This window comes from Diplotaxodon limnothrissa, linkage group LG12 (assembly GCF_057381915.1).
Source record: "Diplotaxodon limnothrissa isolate DT_005_m linkage group LG12, D_limnothrissa_male_GT1.1, whole genome shotgun sequence".
NCBI lineage: Eukaryota > Metazoa > Chordata > Actinopteri > Cichliformes > Cichlidae > Diplotaxodon > Diplotaxodon limnothrissa.
This window is the reverse complement of record NC_140607.1, coordinates 24,659,425-24,678,731: the sequence shown is the minus strand read 5'-3', so window position 1 is coordinate 24,678,731 and position 19,307 is coordinate 24,659,425. Positions and strand designations below refer to the sequence as shown.

General features: G+C 39.3%; 1 protein-coding gene across 1 annotated transcript in view; it reads right to left on the bottom strand.

Annotated features, from left to right (window-relative positions):
* The window catches only part of grid2 (glutamate receptor, ionotropic, delta 2), a 543,519-nt gene that overhangs the window by 238,970 nt on the left and 285,242 nt on the right, over window positions 1–19,307 (bottom strand). The window contains exon 3 of the mRNA XM_085368399.1: window positions 4,861–5,148. Coding sequence (XP_085224525.1) covers window positions 4,861–5,148 — 288 coding nt within the window. The remainder of the gene's footprint in view (window positions 1–4,860; window positions 5,149–19,307) is intronic.

Sequence of the window (19,307 nt, the reverse complement as noted above, 5' to 3'; positions counted from 1 at the left end):
TTGGCGAAAACTAGGAACACCAGAGACCAACGAGGTTCGAGAGGCTTTTGGCAAAAAGGGGGACACGGCGGTGACAACGGACAACAAACACGCAGATCTTTGTTTGAAAGTGGGGCAGAATAATCCCCAGATCTGTGTAACGACTGAAGGGTGGTCTAACCCCGGAAGTCGAAGAAAGAAGCTGAGAATCACCCGACTGGAAGATACTGGTAGCTGCACCAATAAAATAAAGGTTAAAAGCCCGTTAGACAGAGGGGCTATTCTAAGTACATTTGAAGGGTATAAGTGGTAAAAAGGGGGTGAAAAACCGGAGCCCCAAAATAAAGCTGTGGGAGAATTGGGGACTGATGGGAGTGTCATCTGTAACTGCTGTCATGGGTGTAAATCTAACTTTGCTTGCATCTGAACTACGTAAAGGCAGAGGTCATCCCCCATACGGTCCACCCGTTAAAGGGGGACAGAGGGTCTCGGGACCAAGGAGATGTGGAGGTTGCAACATTAGAGTGTATGATGTAAGGAATCTCTTTGAGATAAGAGATTAAAGGGGGAAATGTGGAGATTAATTTGTTATCATATGTTACCTTATATATGAGATCAAAGTAGTTGCATTATAATATGGTATGTAGTTTTAGTTTGCATTAGACCTCGGACTTAGAAGAGTGTGAAAATCATTAGATCTGTTGGATTGACCTGTATTATGTTGAATGTCTTACATTGTTTCAAAGGAGTTGTTAGGATAATGGATGTTATTTTAATCTCACTGATATCATTTACATGCACTGTTGTAGGTTCATTATTACTTCATTAGTCTGCATCAGTTTATCAGTTTCTTAGTTTCTTAGTAAATCGGCTACAAGGTAATTCTCCACCAGCTTACTTTCTCTCTGCTTAAACTGTTGCAACATCACCACTCCACTCGAGCTGGACTGTTACATTCAGATATGCACGTAGTCAGGCCTCACTAACGTGCACATATATACAGACTTATGTAACACACGCACGTTCCCTCGCATACACACTTATTTACACAGGGAGGTCATGTCAGGACATTCTCTAGTTGGACACACAGGCTCACAGAACTGCACAACATGACATGTCACACACTTGTTTTTCTCTAAAGTATCATCTGATGTTTGTATAAGGAGAACTTTGGACTATGGGGAGACTGTTATCATTTCCAGTAAGGTCTAACTGTGTGATGTCATCATGGGTTATATAAGGATGGGGAGCTGTCCACTCTTTGGAGAATCTGTTGCAAGTTTTCTTCCCACACTTCTGCGCAGAGTGTGTAATTAAAGATCACTATTTTGACGCCTCCCTGGACTCAGCCTGCTTTCTTCTCTTACCCAAAACGAACGAATCTTAACAAGGACTATTAGCAGGAAGTTTGGTGAAAAGGTGACAACTGCTTTTCCAGTTATTTAGAAACATCAACTCAACTAATCTATGTTTGTCAAGAGAAATGCTGAACATGACCCAAAAAACACCGTTCTGACAGTCAAGCACAAAGAAACATCCCTCCTTCCCTCAGCAAGAACACTGAAGATGGTTCTTTCATGATGACAATGACCCAAAACATATTGCTAAGTCAGCAAAGGAGTGACTAAAGAAGATGCACATTAAGGTCAAAGAGTGGCCAGAGTTCGAGTTGTCAAGCAGCAACTAAGAAACCTAAAGGATTTAGAGAGTTTCCGTAAAGAGAAGTGGGACAATATCCTGAAATGTGGGCAAACCTGGTGACCAACTACAGAAAAACAGCTTACTGCTGTAATTGGTAACAAAGGTTTCTCTACCAAGTACTAAATCGTGTTTTACTTATGATTCAAATACTTATTTAACTCAGTCACATGCAAATCAAATTACAACTTTTATGTAATGTGTTTCTATGAATTTTTGGTTGATATTTTGTAGTTTGTAAGTAAGCGAACTTACAAATTCAACAGGGGATCACATGAATTTGTCCTCCACTCTAATAAGATTTCCAGTAACATTCTAAAAGCAATAAGTGCATTTATCCACACAGAAACTTATATTCAGCAACTGTATTGATTTTTCCGAATAAGAAAAAATAAAATGCTGTTAACCACACAGCACAGTTTTAAAATGGCTTTTCCGTGCTTTAACCTTTTTCCATTGTGCCTAAGGTCCCTCTTGTCATTGGCTAACAGCAAAGCAAAACAAATCATCTTAATGTCAACAGGGTTTTTTCCACAAAGCGGTGCTACCTGTGTTTTTCCAACGAGGCCAATGATCCTATGGTTCTGAGTGGATTATGAGCAAGGTCACTCAGTTGTAATGACAACTGTCATTCTAATTTTCAACATACATCATATTTTACAGTTAGAATATTAGACACCTGAGGAAAAACTGGAAGAAAAATCACATAGGTGGTCAGAGAAGAAAAGGAAAATGGAGAAGAGAGATAAACCGTGAGAAGGGAGGGAAAAATGATAGAGAGAAAACATGTGTTCTCAGTGTCCGGAACGCACCAGTAGAGCTGAAAATAGGGATTGGGACAGTTTCACCGTAGCTTCATTTGAGAGGACACACTTGACTGTCTGTTCTCTAAAGAACTCTCCTTGTACAGAAGCAAGGCCTTTTGGGAACATTGCTATCATCTTAAAAGACCATCTCTGTTTCTCTTTCTGCTTCTCTCTAAGTTTCTCCCTCTCTCCCTCTCTCTTGCCTCTGCCTTTTTTCCTTAAACAGGAGGTTAGGCCATTAGGGAACTGCAGTGATGTCTTTAAAGGGGCCTTCTGTGGCTGAGAGAACAGCACGGAGAAACCCCAGATTATCCATCTGATGAATCAGTGGTCACAGAGGGTGGAGGGATTAAAGTGAAGTACCAACTTGTGCCTGCATGCGTGTGTGTATATGTATGTTTTGTACATTATATTACATATAGTTTTACTATATTACATGTAAACGGTACATTTGGGAGTAATTTTAGATTTAAAATGGGTGGTTTAACAAGTGCTAGCTTGAAAAGGTAAAAAAAATCCACGTACAGTCATGATAAAAGCAAGGTTAGAAAAAACTTATCCCTGAAGGAATAAATATATCATTTCATAATCTGCATGCAATTTTAAAGACCTCGTGTTCTGTATGGAAGGCTTCCACAGGATTGCTTAACTTTGCATAATCAAGAGAGGAAACTAAACCTACCGGGTTTGAGTATAATGAAAGGTTTCGACCAGTTAACTCTGACAAAAAACTTTTGGATTTAAAAGTTATTGTCAGACACACATTAGTTGTATATCTATATATTCAATGCGACACCCCGACCGGTCTAGCTGTTTCTACCAGAAGTTCTTTCCTATTAAAAGGGAGTTTTTTTCTTTCTATTGTCAAGTCTGAAGTGCTTCCTCGCAGGGAGTTGTCTGATTGTTGAGGTTTTCTCTGGTTTTTTTGTGTGTGTGTTTTGTTTTTATCATTGAAGACCTTGTAACATTAATCTTTCTCCACAAACTAATGCCATGTTAAACATTAGCTAACATTATGCTAACAGTGTAGCAGACTCATAGAGGAAGACTGTGGTTCTTAGCACACTTGAAATTGCTTTTGGAATATAGACTATCAACTACCAGACTGGATAAAAATTCTGTTTTCAAATGTTGTTTTATCATGCTGTTAGCATTAGCATTTCTAAAAGGGCACCATTAACAATGTTCAGTATTCATTCAGTATAAAATGCTTGGCAGAGCTGCCTAGTTAGAAGATACATTTTATGACCTACTGTTCTCAGTACACTGACTAAATGCTTCAACCTTCAACTTAAAAATATGTCCACAGGAGTGATCCCATCGGAGTTCAATGCATACAACATATTGATTGTGTAAATTGACTGCAATGAGAGGAATGGAGCTCCATTATGGCTATGACAAGTAAATCAACAATGAATCACCTAGGGCAGAAAGCGTATACATTGCTTTCTATGAGCTAAAGCTCTTAGTGCTGTACTTCAGTCGACCCACCAATGAATGATGTCACTGCTGGTGTTTTCCATTAGCAAGCATGATACCAAAGTATTTTTTTCTGAGTTTTAACCTATTAGAAGCTTTGCCTTAGTACCTTTATCTTCTGTATCACCTTTTGAAATGAAAGTAAACATAGATGGTTGACCTGGAAGGAAAGCCCTACAATGACAGGCAGTCAATCTAGTGATGAGGAGGATAAATCAGACCAGAACATGCTCTTGACCCTGTGTAGACATATACTGAAAGGGTATATGGTATATGAGAGTTTGATCAAGTTTGTAACCTCAAACACAAGGAGAGGATCAACTGAGTAAAGAGATAATAGGTTTGTTGTAGACAAGGAATTGCAATGGGTGGGGTCACTAATCGTACAACTTATGCAGCCCCAACAAACATCATGCACAGATACTACAAAAAAGCAAAACAAAAAAACCCAACAACATATATATCTGCACACACACCAACAGCAAAAGAAATATTAGAAGAAAACTGACCAAGGTTGACAAATCTTTTCGGCTCTTTATAAAAGGGACACAAAGATGTTTCTGGTCTAATGATAGAATTAATGGACCAGAAAGCGTGGTCGCGAGATAAAGAAAAGTAACGCATCCACACAAACAGATGTGTCACTTGCATGAAGACACAGGTTGCCTCTTTCAGTGTGCCCTGGCACACGTATACGCATGTATACGCCTGTCTATCCATGTGTGTTTGGGCGAGAGAAGGTAAGAAAAAAACAAAAAGGAAGTGTGTCCATTATCTTTCTCTGTAATGTACTGTTGGAGACGGCAGTTAAAGCAGATCGTCTTCATAACCTACTAAAATGTCGCGTTTGTATGTAATGGACACAGACAGATAGATAGATAGATAGATATTTCCTTACCGAAATCAGAATCATAGAAGAGAACAAACTTCTGCCAGCTATACTCAGATACCACTTGCATGATGACCTCATTGAGATAGACAGGTGGGCGAACCATTAAGGTGTAGTCATCTGTTCCAGGGACTCGACTGGTCGGTGGGCAGGCTGAACGGGGTGTTCCCGCTGGGGAGCGCTGGATAAAGAGGTGGGGGATGTGCATGGCATCAGCTAGAGTTTGAAGGCTGCCTGCCGACATGCAGCCAATTGAACTGACCAGAGCCAGGATTCCACGGTTCATCAGCTCACAGGCTAACGGAAGGAGGGAGCAGACAAAGAAGAAAAAAAGAAGGCATATATTAGATTTCAAAGCATAGAAAAAATGTTGTACTACTTGTTTTATTCTAAGAAAAATCACCAGTGAAAGTATATGTCATACTGTTGATCCTAGGAGTCTTTGTAAAAGAGTAAGAGTGCACCAAGGCAAGGTCACCACATTGCAGAGTTAATTAAAGGGCCCGGAAAAACATTTTGGAGATTGTTTCCAAATGCACTGGACATTTATTATGAATACCAAGCTATTACAGTCATATGTTGTGTTGTCTAGAAAAAGAAAGAAGGAAGTATAATTAAACAGATATATGGTAGCAGAGTAGTAACAGTGTTGCCGTGATGTAAAACGCTATTAGAAAACATAAGGACTCATAAATATATCTATTCAAAATATGTCACTTTTGCCAGAGACTTTTTGTGCTCCGCTTCCTAAATTCTCCTCAGCAATGAGACACTTTGTGTGTGCTTACTTCACTTCTTATTCCTTCCTGTTAGGCCTCTAGTGCTATCAAATATACCTCTACCTCCTACCCTCTCAACCCACTCCCCTGTTATCTCCCTTCTTGTTCAAAACAGCCCCTCTGAGTGCTTACCTTTCAGCCCCAATCATTTCAGAGTCACAGTCTTGCAGTGATTTTTATTTTAAGTGCCTTACAGCACTGCAGAATACTATACAGTGTCCTCAGTTTGGAATCATCTGCTTTCCTGTGCCACATCCTATCTAACATTCCTCCTTCAGAATCTTTCGATTTTCACCTCCCAATCTTTCGCAACATCTTCACTCACCAGCCGCTTTCTCCATCATCTCTTGTTTACCCTCATGGTAACATAAACATTCACCTATCCTTGCTTCTTCACTCTTTTGACTCTTCACCTCTTTATTGCTTTGGTTTTTTGTTTGCCTCTCTGAAAGTCCCCAGCTTTCCCTCTCCCTTTTCCATCCCTTATCTATCCTGATCCTCATTTCATCCTCCTCTTCTGCTCCTCACTGCATCCTTTAATGTTAGCAGTGTTTATTTTACTCCTAGCTGACTAAAATCCTGTCACAGATTTACTGAGAAAAACAAAGAGCGGTGAAAGACTGTTTAAAGACAGTATAGCAACACAAACAGAGATGCAGACACACAAACTGTGAAATGGCAATGTATAAAAGCAAGTTAGCACAATCTAAAACACACACAGTCAGCCTGTGTAATGCCACAGGGAGTAATCTGTTGACACTGCAAAAATAAAGCCAAAGAAAGAAAGTGAAAAGAAAAAAAGTTTTAGAAAAAGAGAAGCTCGAGGAGACAGAATCATCGTGCTGAGAGGGCAGAATAAAGCACTGCATGTGTGCAAGTGTGTGTGTGTGTGTGTGTGTAACATGTGACCTATACAATATGACAATGAATACCGTGTCAGCTGGTTGCACAAAAACAACCTAATGAGTTGGATTTCAAAGTGTTCAAAGAGGTGAGGATGAAGTCTCAAATCAGGAGAAATTAGTATGTGTGCCTGTAGATTTGTGTGCATGCGTGTTTTACTGATGCATAGCGTGCTGTCTGATTAATTTCGTTTTGTAGTTTAATTCAGTTTGTTTAATTAAATCAAGTTTAATTAATTCACGTTAGTTCAAGCATCACTGGCCTTATTTATTTACGAGATGTTACAGTCACCCTAAAACCAAATTCATGTCACTCTTTATTTGTCTGAAATTATAAACAAAAAAGTTAACACAGAAGATTAAATACGTATGAGGGATGGTCTGCTCAAAAACAGTTTGACTTGAAGTTGACTGACTGGCTGAAGTTGTCACTCAAGCAGTTCCAGGACACTGATCTGATTTTATGAGCAATAACTTTAAATATATGAACGCAAACCCTTTTTGTAATTAACTGGCAAAAACATTGTTGGAAGCAATTTTCCTTTTTAGCAATAGCTGAAGGGTTTTATCCAAAAAACCATTTCATTCTGCATTGATGTAGATGATTAATGTGTAGAAGCTAATACAGTTTCAGTCTCACTGCCCATTGTTCAAGTCCACTTTTGAGGAATTAATTAAACTCTAACAATATATGATTAAACTTCACAAACTCTCACCATGCTGCTTAGTCACAGCCTCTATTCTTAAAAATCATTGAGCCCAGAATCGATCTACCAGGAACCTAATGTTTGAGCACAGGTAAGTCCAGTCATGTCTAGTGAGCAAGTGAGCAAAGACAGTCAGATGGTCAGATCTTGTGAACCAAAGGCCAATGTTTTTTAAGAGATGAGAGAGATAAGATTTGCTTGGTCACGGCAGAAAGTGGACAGTACGAAATTAAGAGCAGCAAAAATTAAGAAAAAACAATAGAATAGAATAAAATACTATGTCAAAGGCAGTGTAAATAAAATGTTCAAATGTCTAAATGCACAGTATAAAATCTAGGAATATGCAGCTCACATGCTAGTAAATGCAGCCTGTGTTTGTGTGTCTGTGTGAAAGAGGAGGAAAGAGTATATGATGTGTGTTTGCTCAATATGATGTGGCAGTAAGGGCCTGAAAAATATCTGCACCTGGGCCTATCACAGGGTTGTTAGACCTGTGCGAGTGAGCCTACATGTCTCTGAATAGTTGAACATGTAACCCGAGTGATGAAGTCACGTCACTGGCTCCCAGTTCATTACGGAATCGCCTTTAAAATCTTTCTTTGAGTTCATAAAGCACTCAATGGTTTGGACCCTCAGTACATCTCTGACTTGCTCAGTGTCTATAACCCAACTAGACTCCTCAGGTCATCGGCTGAGGATCGTAAGACAGTTCCCAGAATTAGATCTAAGTGTGCTGAAGGTGCTTTCACTTACTGTGGTCTTCTTCTTTGGAACAAGCTGCCCGCTGACCTGAGGTCAATTGCAACTGTGTCTACATTCAAAAATAGACTTGAAACCTTTTTATTCTAAGTAGCTTACAGTTAATAACTGTGTGAGTTTGTGTGCATGTTAATTTCTATTTTTTAGTTTTTGTCGTGTTTTTTTGTTTTCTCTTATTTTTGCCATAGTTTTAATGTTTTTATTTTTCATAGCTCACGTGAAATGGATTGTGCTATTTAAATAAAACTGGCACTGAGATTGATTTTTGGGCTGAGGACATCTAGGGAAATTACTCAGTCTGTACATGTGTATTATAGCTGGCATGCTAACTAACTTTTTTTTTAACTAGCTGCATTGTTCCAGTCTAGAAACAGCACATTAGCCTAGCACGATCAAGGCTTTGGCTAATGGAAAGCTTTGCTAATCCATTAGTTATTGGGGCACTTTGGAGAATTAGTGCCCTCATCCCCTCTACATCACACATCCTTAAGTCTGTGGGGGGCTTCTAAGCATTAGCCTCATTAATACTTTTTGCTAATAACTTAAAGGGCTCGTTGCATTAACCCAACCCAAGTTTACATCACTCTGATGTAGGCAACAGTTTAATGAATGAACATGAGAAGGAGCTAGAGCTACTGGTACGATGTTAAGCTGTAGGGATGAACAATGTTTTAAGAGTAAATGATAGATCTGTATTTCAGTTCAATTCGGTTCAATCCAATCCGATTAACTTCTATTTCTAGACTGCCAAATTAAAACAATAGTTACTTCAAAGCACTTCATATTGTGAGCCATGGCGTAGGCAAAAAATAGAAAGTATTGCTATTTGGAATTCTTGACGTATCATCATGAACTACAACCACCACCAAACCACACTCACAACCCAACATCATCGCCAACCCACGCACGCAAACGCCCCACCCCTGTGTGGGCAGTATGGTGATGCATGATAAATGATGCCGGATTCAGTCTCCCTAAAGCAGCTAAGACCTGACAAACAGCTATGGAGAGGTGTTCATGTGAGAGATGTAAATATCAGTCATTCCTAAACACAGGTGTCTCTCTACAACTTCAGGTGCTTGGCCATGGGGGTTTTATTAGCCTCGTCTGCTTTTCAGTACCATTGCAAAAACACACACTACATAAATCAAGTATACACTCTGTCCCATCCACTTAATGTTTATATGCAGCCGTTTTTATGTTTGTATGTCAGCGTGCATTTTACATGAGTTGTTTGCAGCAGAGCATGTTATTGAGCACTGTCTCCTGCTTGTTGGTCTGTCAGAATAAATGAACTGCAAGCACTTCACCTGCGTCCAGGTGTGACCGATTCTTCTAGCTGTGTCTCTCAAAGCAGCTCTCCTTCCACCACACACTGACACACACCATACAGACTTTATCACACTGACACACTGTCCTCCAGATTCTGTGACCCGGTGTCTGAAGGATGGAAACAACAGCGAAAGACAGATGGATAGGAAGCAAGGAAATCAATACCTGAAGAGAACCAATAAACACAAGAAATTTAGAGTCTCTCTCTCCCTAAAGCACAGCCTCTGCCTCTCTGTGGAACTATTTTATGTTAAATAAGGGGAAAGTGTAGTTAACATTAGCATATTATCTCTAATATAACAGTCCTCTTAATCTATGATCTACAATGCAACAAAGATATTAAAAAAGACTGCCATTGTGTAAGGGGGAGTCTCCTCACAAATCTCCCAAGTGTCTCTATTCAGCAGCAAAAACAAAAACACCTAGCAAACAGATATTGTATTATTTATTCATTAGGTTATGATTATACTTCCAGCAACAGGGAGGACTTAGTTTGTTTTCAGCAGAAGAGTGGTTGAATGAAAAACCATGTATCCCCTGGCTGTAAGATGAGTGTGTAATCAAAAGAAAGTGGCTGGTTTGATCAGAAATTCATAGACAAATAGGAAGTCCTGCAAGCTCACAAAGCACTGTCCTAGCCAGAAGTGTATCTCTGTGTTTAGTGTGTGAGTGTGTGTTTGAATGACCTACTTGTGTCCGTATATTGTTACATGTATTGTTTGAAGGTCCACAGTTCCAAACTGCTGCCATGCACAGTGCCATACACGACTAAGCACTGAGTGGCAGGGAGAGATGCTTAGTCACAGAGCTGGCAGGCTGAAAATATGCTCTGCTCTATACTGTAAATGCCTCTGTGAGCGCCTGCGTGGATGTGTGGAATCGTAGTTTGCTGATATACGCTCCTTCAGGGAATTTGCACTTGAATTAATGTGCTCAGGGGGGTAGAATGAGTAAAAGATAACGTGCCCTTTTCGACTCTGTTTCTTTAGAAATTTATCACTGTAGGTTCTTTAGACTTCTGGCACTTCCTGTTGCTGAAAATACCAGACCAATGATTTCTCACAAACACAATCTGTTCTTATTCTTGCCCCGGGTAGCCTCTCGACCGTTTACCCTGTTCCCATTAACATTTAATGGACCCCCTTTGGTCCCTTCATCTTGTCACATTTAACATCATCTATTCAGCTCTAGTCTTTGTGCCCTGGAGATGTATACATCCTCTCTTTCATCCAGGCTCTTTTTGTCTTGTCTGTAACTCTATCTGCGCTCCTCTCCTCATTTCTCTCCTCATTTCTCCCTCAGTACCCTTTACCACTATATTCATCCAGTGGCTGCATTCACTGTTATCACACTCACCAGATGAATAAGCCGTCCCCTTTTATTTCAGTATCTGTCTCACAGTTTTTTCTTCTTTTTTTATTTGCAATGAAATTCCTAACATGCCACTTTTCCTACGTTCCCTCTTCTCTTATTTTTGCAAAATAACCCTTAATTTCACTCCACTCATCCTTCCACCTTGCTCTCTTTTGTAACTCCTCTACTCTTCTCCTGCCTCTCACAAATTCAACTTGAAGTGAACTGTATAATGAACCCAGATTTTAGTTCCTAGTTTTTATGAGGATGCCAGATAAGTGCCTCTTTACCACAGCCGTGCTCTATTTTCTTTTTCCTCTCATTTGGTCTAAAAACTAATTCCTTTACTTTGTTTTCCATTACCTGAAACATGTACAGGAGATAATTGTGGGAAGTTTTTTTTTTTTGTTCCTTTTCTCCATTCATCCACTCATCAATCCAGCAACTCAATTGTTCTTTAAATCCAATTAAAATGCACCCCATGCCCTTCTTCTCTAGTGGCTACTTCATCCCCTGTTAAAATTCACCACTCTTCTTTCAGCATCTACCACCTATGTGATTTCCATTGAATTAGCATAACTTTCAGTTTTCAGCAAATAGTAATCCTCAAAAATCCATTTGTCTTATGTCAACCCACAGTCAAGAGTGATTTCTTTTAGACAATATCTACACAAGGAAAAAAGACACAGTGCGAAATGTGATACTTGCTCGCTATTTGATGCTTCTCAGTGCCTGCCAGTGAATTAATTTTTATTGTGTGTTATTGTGTGTGTGTGTGTGTGTGTGTGCTCACAAGAGAAAGTACAGAATCAAAATAAACTATGGGCATATGTGGTGTGGGTATAGTGGCCCATGGGTTGACAGTTTATCCTTTTTCTCATCTCTTCTTTCCTTTGGCTATTCGCTCATCCACCCTCAATCCATTCAGACAAACCTGACGCCATATATATCTTTGTGCCCCGGCTCAATCTATTGTAAAGTCAAGGAGATGAACGTGTCCCCTGGGAAAATCCACAGCTCTTCTGTTTACAGCCTTTGGGCTTTTACTGCTATTACTTCGCTAGGACAGATGTGTGTCGTTTTCTTTTTTCCCCAACACTTCCTTAATCTAGTGGATCTATCATGTGAACATGTAGGGGGAAAGGTTTTTTTTTTCATATTACTATTATTTTTAAATGTGTAATACGCTTGTACACAATCATTACTCTCCGAAAGTGAAACGTTTCACTGGAAAGAAAGAAAGTGAAACGTTTCACTGGAAAGAAAGAAAAAAAGAAAGTCTGATCAGATTTTGACAAAATAGCTACAGGAACTGCATTTCAATCAGTTCACTTTGTCATCATTTGGCAATAACTGGCATGAGATGGGGAGCTTGGGTATGTTCATTTACCTGTAACAGATTGACCCAATCCAGAACTGTATTATTTATAGGAAACAAGATTTTCTGATTTCTGAGTGGGTGAATATGTGTCTCTTTGGTATTTTACACACGGATTGCGCAAACAGGCTGATCTGATGGTGTTTATCTAACACATTAGTGACATACTGTATATCAAACAAAATATTTAGCAGTGTTTACACCATTTACCAGTAAGGGATTACCCAATGCTATTGGTGCCTTTCCCTGTGCCTGAGCCAGCATGAAAAAACTTAATTATCTGCAGCTGTGTACATAGATTTGGAAGACAGTAAATACATTGATGAATCGTGAGAGCAACATTAGCAAACGAGTAGAAAAGGAGAATTAAAAATAAATGGGAGGACAAATGAAAAGCTGGATTGAGATGTTTTCAAAGCATGCATTACAGTAAAAAGCTCAGGGAAATAAAGTAGGTATCAAGGCTTGTTGAGTAAGACGGAGACAAATGCAAATCATAGGGCAGTAAAGGGAGATGGTGAAGGTGATGAAAGGAAGGAGGGAACCGCAGAGAGATGAAATATGGAGAACTCCATAATGATACAAGACTCTATCAGAGTTACTTCAGTAAGAAAGAAAGGGATTGCATACCCACAGATGGAAATATTATAGGAAACGACAGAGAGCAGTTAATAAAAATGTGAAGGGAAGGGTTGATTGATTATCCAAAATTCATTAATTGAGCACTTCAGTTTCATAAAAAAGTCATTAAGAAAAAGATATCAAGATCCTTTAAAACCAGAGACAATACCTTATTTTTTGATTAATATATTTATAATTAAGCCATTTGCTAATTGCCTAAAATAATAGAAAATTAATGGAAGTGAAGGTAGATAGCTGCCTTGTTTAAATGTGCTCAAAATTAGCTACATCTTTGCATATCTTCAGTAGCTACTTAGTTTGCTAAAGTGAAAAGAAAGAGAGGTAAAGGGTGGGTGGACTGTGATGAAGGGATCAGAGTATAGAGGTATCTGTAGGTGTCTAAGTAACCACTGCTAATGCTGATGATCCCATCGAACAATGATATGATATTTATTTCTATAGGTGTTAAACACAACAAATAGAGAAAGAAAGGATGGATCTCTCCAGCATCCATAAGCAATACAGTGAGTCAGTTGGGGTGACATACACTCACACGCAAATGCGCACTGACAGAGTAACTGTATACTAGCTGACCATAGCTGCTTGTATCATGCCTAAAAATCCTGGTACTGGCAACAAGACTGTGTAGGGATCTGTAGCCCCTTTCTTCCAGGCACCCATCCAGTGCAACATGCCAGCAAGTGTCTTGTGTTCTTCCACCTCCTTACTGTCTTTTCCAAGCAGCAGTAGTCAGTACAGCATCAACTATTCTCTTTTCTGGCTCTCTAATATTGCAATGACATTTTCAAACTTAGACAAAATAGCAGCTATACCATTTTTCAACCCAAAAGGTGAAATGAGTTCCCAGAAGGATCTTATATCATTCTTGCTTATTTGATTATTCACTGGAGTGCTTTGCACCATGTGATGCATAGCCCACGTAGCACCTGTTTCTTTGTCTGGCTGTGCAGTCTTTGCCTACGGCAATGACAGTTTATATAACTAATTTAAACTTGTTGTTGGAAAAATCGTACAGTGTCAAGTTTGAAGTTATCAAAGACAAAGTAAATTAGAAGATACAAGAAAACAATAAATCAAGCATATGGTCAACAACGCCAAAATAAACTTGATCAGTTTTTTTTTCTACATGGATTTATATTTCCCCCCAGTAGTGCAATCAGCCTAGAAGAACAAAAAAAAAAATACACTGATTAGACATAACTTGCAAAACACAAAGAAATTAATAACACTGATTATCCTACCTACAACTACACAACTCAGTCTAACAACAGTTTGTGATATAGTCACAAGGTTTAATCTACTGGAGTGTGATTTTGGACACCAATTTTCTTTCTTTTTTATTCCTCGAGTCTTTGGCATGAATTTCCCAACATTATTTTATGTCCTTGAACAGAATTTTTCAACACTCAGCTCTTACATGTGCTGATCAAGATGCAAGAAAAAGTCTGGTAGTTGTGAGCGATGGTGGTGGAGTAGGCTGTCTTGACTTTCATCCTGGAGACTCAAGTTTTGAATCATACACCTCACAGCTTTTTCACATATTTTTTTAAAATATGTTATTAATTGCAAATATCATTTGGTTAACGTAATGCATTACAAATTTGTGGCTTACGCTTTAGGTTAAAATACAGCTTGCCATGTCTTTTAAAACTTTGTTTTCCTGGTTGTCATGGTGACATATCCCTCGACAAAAATACTATTCCTGACGCGAAATATGCTCCCTATTATAATTCATTACCTATAAATTCACTCTCACTGACATGAAAATTTTAACAATTCATGTCCAGTTTTTGAGAGTACTCCTCAAAACTGCTGAGAGGCCAGGCTGAAATACAAGGAGCACCAACAGTTTCAAAGGGAGGTACTCATATACACAAATATGCATATGCAGCTGGTACTCAAATCCTCAGGCTTCCCTGTTACATGCTCACACACATTGCATTTTTGTGTTTCTGGAGAAGTAGATGTAATTAGGAAGCCTTAGACATACTTGGAACAGAAGGTTTAAGTCATAGCCATATACTGTATATTCAAACTGAATGTACAGTAGCTCCTTCACACTTGAGATAAAATTGGCATCGATAAGAGATCAGACAGAGACAAGGGCCATGTGGTGAAAAGGTTATGTGGGTTTATAACAGTACTCAACCTTCCAATGATGAAAAGAGAGAGGGAAAATGAGAGGGCTTTGAAGTGCTAGTACCTAGCTAAAGGCTATATTCACCTTTTATTTTACAGATGATCTCGATGGAGGAAGGGAGGGGAGGGGAAGGAAAGAAAACTGACAGAGAAGTGTATACGTGAGAGAGTGAGGGGGGGGGGAAGAGAGGCTAATAGATCCTAGCACATATGAGGTTATGGCAAAGACTGAGAAACACATAAATAGAGATGTGAAGAGACAGAGAAAGAGGAATTGGAGAACAAAGACAGCAAAAGATACAGCTCGGAGAAAAATAGAGATTCAAGTGCAGCGGCACCGGATTACTGACAGATCCAGAGGAGCGAGAGAGAGAGAGAAGAGTTTGTGCTCCATATGATGGTTTCCCATTGTATTTGGATACAGTTGCACACACTGTCAAACACTTAAAACAAAGCATATGGAACTGAAGTAAATAAACTCTACACTGGAAAATAGGCAATAGAGCAGTTTTTTGGGCTTCTGCATAGAAATCATGAGAAGAAAAAAATGGACTACTGTGAGGTAAGAAAGGTAAACTGCAGACATCCAGTCAAAAAAAGACACCAACATTTCCAATCTTCACTCCACTGCAGTGTTTTTCTAAACTACAGCGGAACAACATATCTAGTCCAACAAATATCTTGATATCTACTAATACAAACTGAAACGCACAAAGACTGGTGGAATAAACCCTATGTATACACAGTGTCCCAGAAAATCTAATTGAGATAAATATACAAGAGCTACACTGCAGCCAAAGCCATGCCATCCTTTCTTTGTCATTCTCCCCCACTGTATTTCTCTCTCCCATTCCCCTGACAGGATGCTTGATAACTCTTATGTTGCTGTAACAAGAATGAATGAGTTCAGAGGGAGGAAACAGTGCGTGCACGTGAGCATGAGTTTGCTGGTTTTTGTGTGTGATCGCTTATGCCACTGCATGCTTGTTCCCAGGAATTTCTTTATATTGGTGTGTTTGTGTGCATCGCTGCTCATATACTGTGGACACCGTGTGTATGACGTGCGTGCACCACATGACAGATGGCAGGCCCCCTGTGAAGGCCTAGAGAGAAGCCAGGAGCAAGGGACTGATGTATTTCAAGTTGAAAAGCGACAGCAGAATCTGTTCAAAGTACTCAGTAAAGCCCCTTCTGCTGTCACTCTGTTGATCCATAATTGAATGAGCAAATGTTTATAGTCAATCACACAGCGTGAAAACATTAACAAACAGACATGCTTTGTGATTTTTGGGGTCCTCCACTGTAGTTGTGTTTGATAAATATAGATTTTTTTTAAAGCAGCCCTCTACTTTATCCTTTAACGATTGCAATGTAAAATTGTGATCATGACTGCAATAACTGCTTTAAAAAAAAGAAATAAATCTTGCACAAACTGCCACGTTTAGTCTGTCAAGGCCTTGATCTGAGCCATTTTTTCCCACTCTCTCTAGATAATGCAATATAGAAAACATGGCACAAATATTTCACTCTCAAAAAGACGCTGACCTTGATTGTGGCGTAAGGGACATGTATGCATGTGCACTTGTGTGCTAGTATTAGGTAGGGGGTACCGGTGTCTGGTGCCATTATGGCACAGGTTCTGACATAAACGGTAGTAACCAGACTGAAAAGCAGCGCACATTTCGGTGCTTTTTTTTTTTCTTGAGATGTCATACACTTTGGATTCCAGCCAATCATTTTACCTTTGCAAGCATAGTAGGCGGGCCCAGGTACGCACGTTCTTTTAGAGCAGAGCTACAGATTAAAAATGCCCAAGGAGAAGCGGTCAAAGTCTGGCTGTACTTCACAGCAAAAGATGCAAACTCAGCAGCCTGCAACAAGTGCTTTAACCCTAGAACACTATCGCTGGGTGATTTACACCCGAGAAAATACATTTACATGATTTCTCTCTCCTGCAGCTGTTTGCGTGTCGAGGAGCCTGTGCCATCACCAGGGAAGTCTCAAATGTCCCAGGAATGGGTGGGCCAAAGACCAGCTTTCCAGAGTCATTATTTTGTTTTAGGAGTTTTATTTTTCATTTTGTTAGACATGGCACAGTTGAAAGTAAAAGAAGACCAATCTAATTTGTCATGTGTTGTCATATTTTGATATATTTGATTACTTTTCATTGGTTATATTATATCGGGTAAAAATCACCCGGCATTAGTGATCGTGTTACTATTTATAGCGATAGTGTTCTAGGGTTAAGCTGATACTGTGCAAAGGAGGTAACACCTCGAATCTGATGAAACACCTGGCGACGTATAGCATTTTGTTAGAAGCCGAGAAATGCGCCGTATTTGATAGCTTGCTGCGAGACCTCACACCGCGCACATCTACTGCGCGTGGGTTGCCTGTTATCTGACCCGGAGTTAGCAACATCCCCCAAGAACCCAAAGAGGAGAGTCCTGGCCCCTAGCCCTGTCAGTGTAGCAGAAATGATGACGGATGATGATGCAGCAGCAGCCGTTCTTCCCTGCGTGAGTAGCTTAATGTTGTTCGTGTGTAATTTACGTTGAGTAGGCTAACCACGTTATTACATTAATGCATGTAAGGTGAACTAGCAAACACCGTCGCAGTTACATGCGGCTGTCTTCTTGTTTGATGGCAGATACTCCCTTCACCCTGGCCAAAAAAGCTAAAATGACCAAAGAAAAAGTGGAAAACAGCTAAACATGAGAGGTTTTTGGACAAAGTTTGTGTTTTTTCCATTGATTAAGCACTGCTTCCAGCCAAGAGTGATACCATATATGCCCCATAGCTGCAGAAAAGGCTAACATTGTTATCTTTTTACAAAAAAACAGCTGAACATGAGAGGCTTTTGGACTAATTTTGTGTTCTCCATTCTTTAAGCACCGGTTTGAGCACCGTTTAAGCACCGGCACCATTTCAAAAGTACCAGTTTGGTACTGGTATCGGATAAAACCTAAATGATACCCATCCCTAGTATTAGGTAGACTGTCAATGCAAGAATATGACAGAAAAGTCTTATTTAACTTTGAACATAATAAGACAACTACTAAAATTTACTTTGGGTGTCTGGAGCTAAAACATATAGAGCGTGTAGTGGATTACATAAAAGTTTATGTGAGTAAACTGTTTGTTTGCTTATTTTTTAATATATACCATACCAGTAACACCTACATCATCATCAAAACTGCCATCATCACCACAGTGTGTGGAGTGACCGTATTTGTCATGTATTTAATCCAAATTCTACTTTTTTTTTGTCTTTTCGTATTTTGTTTTTGGAGATGCTTTCACGAAGGTGGAACTTCTGCTTTCTGTTTACTCAAAGCAAAGATGAAAACCAGCCCAACGATTCTACTTTAGAAACATGAACAGGGAGAAATGGAGGCTAGACGCTTTCCTGCCCATCACTGCCTGTTGTTGCCCGTTGAAGTTGAAGGTCTGGCTGCTAAGCTGGGGTCAACATGCACTCAGCTTTAAAATCAGCCTGGGTTGTTGCCTAGCTTTGTATTTGCATGTTGTCTGTACAGATCCTTGCAAAGCACCAAACTTGTGTTACCATTATAATGTGGTTGTTTCCACTTTACCATCACGCTACCACAGCCTGTTGTTGTCAACTTTAGGCTTATTTGCGATTCTTGAAGGAAGGAGATGTTTTCTGTTTACCTCTCGGGCTGGTGGGGTATTGTCATCACCTCACCAGATAGGTGAGCAGGCAATGTGGACACCCAAGTTTGAAATCACCTAGGATTTTGAAATTGAATTTCCTCTCACACCCTCAACATGGCAGATGGGTGCCCATCACTGAGGCTGCTGCTTCCAGAGGACCCTTCTAGTTTAAAGGGAGTTCGTTCTCCCCACTGTCACTAAGCGCTTGCTCAAAGAGGATCATCTTAGGGTTGGGGTCATTGCAGTCTGATATATTAGGGTTTTTACCTTATAATATAAAGCATCCTGAGAAACCTGTTGCTGTCCACTGGTGCTATATGAATAGAATAAAATTAAATAAACTTGATTAACAGGATATGAATATCATATTTACTATTTTTGACACCATGGGTTTATATCTGCAATGCAATCTTTAAAATGTCATTTTAGTTTTTATTATAACTTATTATTTTATTTTGAATTCAATTTAATTAAATATGCAAAAAGAGACCCTAATGCCCTCTTTGACCAGTTAAGCAGAATGAAAATAATTTATATAAAACTATTTATAGCTACATTATTAAGCAATGCTGAAGTTGTGTGTGAATGTGTGTGAGAGAGAAAGATTGCTTTTGTTAATTGCTTTGCGTTCATAGCATATTCGTAATTAAGCAATCAATTTCCTTCTCTATTTTCCCAGTTTCTGTTCACTTCATTAAAAGCAACAAGGAAAGATTTTTTTTATAAAGTACATAAACAATATAGGTGTAAAACTCATAGCGTAACTGAAATGGCTCTCAATTCTCTT